Source organism: Ipomoea triloba, chromosome 4, assembly GCF_003576645.1.
Source record: "Ipomoea triloba cultivar NCNSP0323 chromosome 4, ASM357664v1".
Taxonomy (NCBI): Eukaryota; Viridiplantae; Streptophyta; class Magnoliopsida; order Solanales; family Convolvulaceae; genus Ipomoea; species Ipomoea triloba.
In genome coordinates this window covers 34,338,520-34,340,290 of record NC_044919.1, presented here as the reverse complement: position 1 = coordinate 34,340,290, position 1,771 = coordinate 34,338,520, and the positions used below count along the sequence as shown (strand labels likewise).

General features: G+C 47.2%; 1 protein-coding gene across 1 annotated transcript; it reads right to left on the bottom strand.

The window, feature by feature from the left end:
• On the bottom strand, positions 1-1,197 carry LOC116016208 (beta-D-glucosyl crocetin beta-1,6-glucosyltransferase-like). The gene is made up of 2 exons (XM_031256367.1): positions 1,056-1,197; positions 1-926 (listed from the first exon to the last, which is right to left on the bottom strand). Exons 1-2 carry the CDS (start codon positions 1,195-1,197, stop codon positions 127-129), a joined length of 942 nt encoding a protein of 313 aa, XP_031112227.1. The 3' UTR covers positions 1-126.
• Between the last annotated feature and the right edge of the window lie 574 nt (positions 1,198-1,771).

Genomic DNA, 1,771 nt, shown 5'->3' with positions numbered 1-1,771 from the left:
TGAGAAGCAAAACCAGAGGTGCTATTAGAAATACAAACTACTGGGAGAAGAAGAAGAAAAACGATGACAGTACACATTGTTGAATCTGAAAATAAGAAACGCACGACATACGAATTATATTATTGTTTACGATGAGTTCTTAGACAAGCAAAGCTCCGACAGCAGCGCCGCCGTGTTGTCTATCCCTTGTTTTCCCTTCATTTTCATCTGCGCATTCACTTCCCTCACTTTAGCTCTCATCTCTTCCCCGGCCTTCTCCGCCACCACGCTCTTTACCGCTTTGCCTATATCTTCTCCGTAAAGCCGGCCATCATCATCCCTCATCACCTCCGTGGCGATGCCCAGCTCCACCGCCATCCTGGCGCTGATAAACTGCTCGGAGTGCATAGGAATGGCTATTATCGGAACTCCAAAGTGTATGCTCTCCAGAAAGGAATTCCATCCACACTGCATCACAAATCCACCCACACTTGGGTGGCTAAGAATCTTGATCTGAGGTGCCCATTTTTCCACTATTATCCCTCTGCCTTTCACTCTCTCCAAGAACCCCTTTGGCAGTGCCTCCACTAGGGGAGTCTCCTCCCCCGCCGGAGACCTAATTACCCATATAAAATTGGCACTGCTAATTAGCTCTAGTCCTTTAGCTATTTCTTGAATCTCCTCCCTACTCAAGTAGTACTCGCTCCCAAATGAAAGGTATAGTGTTGAGTGTTTTTCCTTTCCATCTAGCCATCTCATAATCTCATCATCCTCATCCGAATCCTTGCCGCGGCCCTTGTTTTCCTGCACTCGGATGAGTGAGCCAATGGGCAGGGCTGTTTTGCCGAGCTTCTCAGAGATGTAGTCGATGTACTTCCCTTCAATTTCCCTGCTAGTGTTGATCAAACAGAGTTTCGTGGACATCTCCAAGGCCTTGGATGGCGGTTCTGTCAACGGGGTCTATATTTTCCGCGCTTTTACTCAGATTCTTGAGCTCGTGTGGCTTCATACAGACCGCCGGAAAAGGGAAGCCGTCGATTGATCGTTTATGCAAGAAGTGGTAGACGAAGGCATACGAGGCTGCCCAGTGATGGCGTAGAAGACGGCGGGGATGTCCCGCGTTGCGGCGGCCTCCGCCGCCCAGGGCTGGAAGGAATCATAGATGAGCAAGTCGGGTTTGATTTGGTCGAGGATGTCGCAGAAGCTTGGGCTGGCCATTCTAAATGCCTTGCAGAGCGGGAAAATTAGGTGGCGAGGAGATCTTTTGTGGTGTGACGGCTGGGAGAAAGAAGCTCCGGGAAATCCCGGGGGCGCAGGTGGATTTCCACCGTATGGATTTTATCAGAGTTAAAAGAAGAAGAGGATTTAGCAGAAGAGATGACAACAGGGTAGAACACAAATATATGTCGAAATTGCGGTCGTGAAGCTCATTGGCAAGTTCCAGGAAGGGAACAAGGTGACCATGAGCCAGCCATGGCAACATTAGAAGACGAAAACGACCAGGCATTGAAGCTTCGGTTTCTCCGACGATTGATCTGTATTTTGTGTGGTGATGATAATTGATGTCCCAATCTTGTAGAGCTCTCTACCCTTTTTATTGGTGTTTCTCTTCGCTAGATAATGCTGCGGGCATGCCTTTGAATTTTATAGTACGCAGTGTTTCTCACATTGTCACATATTTATATTGGAAACTTAATTTTATAATGATGCATGGAACATACCATGTCTAGATCAGATAGATCAGAGCAAATTTTGTTTGTCTAGATAAATCGTAATATTGAACCTGGTCCTC

What these genes read in the sequence shown, in the direction of transcription:
- LOC116016208 (XM_031256367.1), bottom strand. Translation starts at nt 1,197, where the DNA reads ATGGCCAGCCCAAGCTTCTGCGACATCCTCGACCAAATCAAACCCGAC. An exon ending in CGCCATCACTGGGCAGCCTC is followed by an intron (nt 927 to 1,055) that starts GTATGCCTTCGT and finishes CCCCGTTGACAG; the next exon opens with AACCGCCATCCAAGGCCTTG.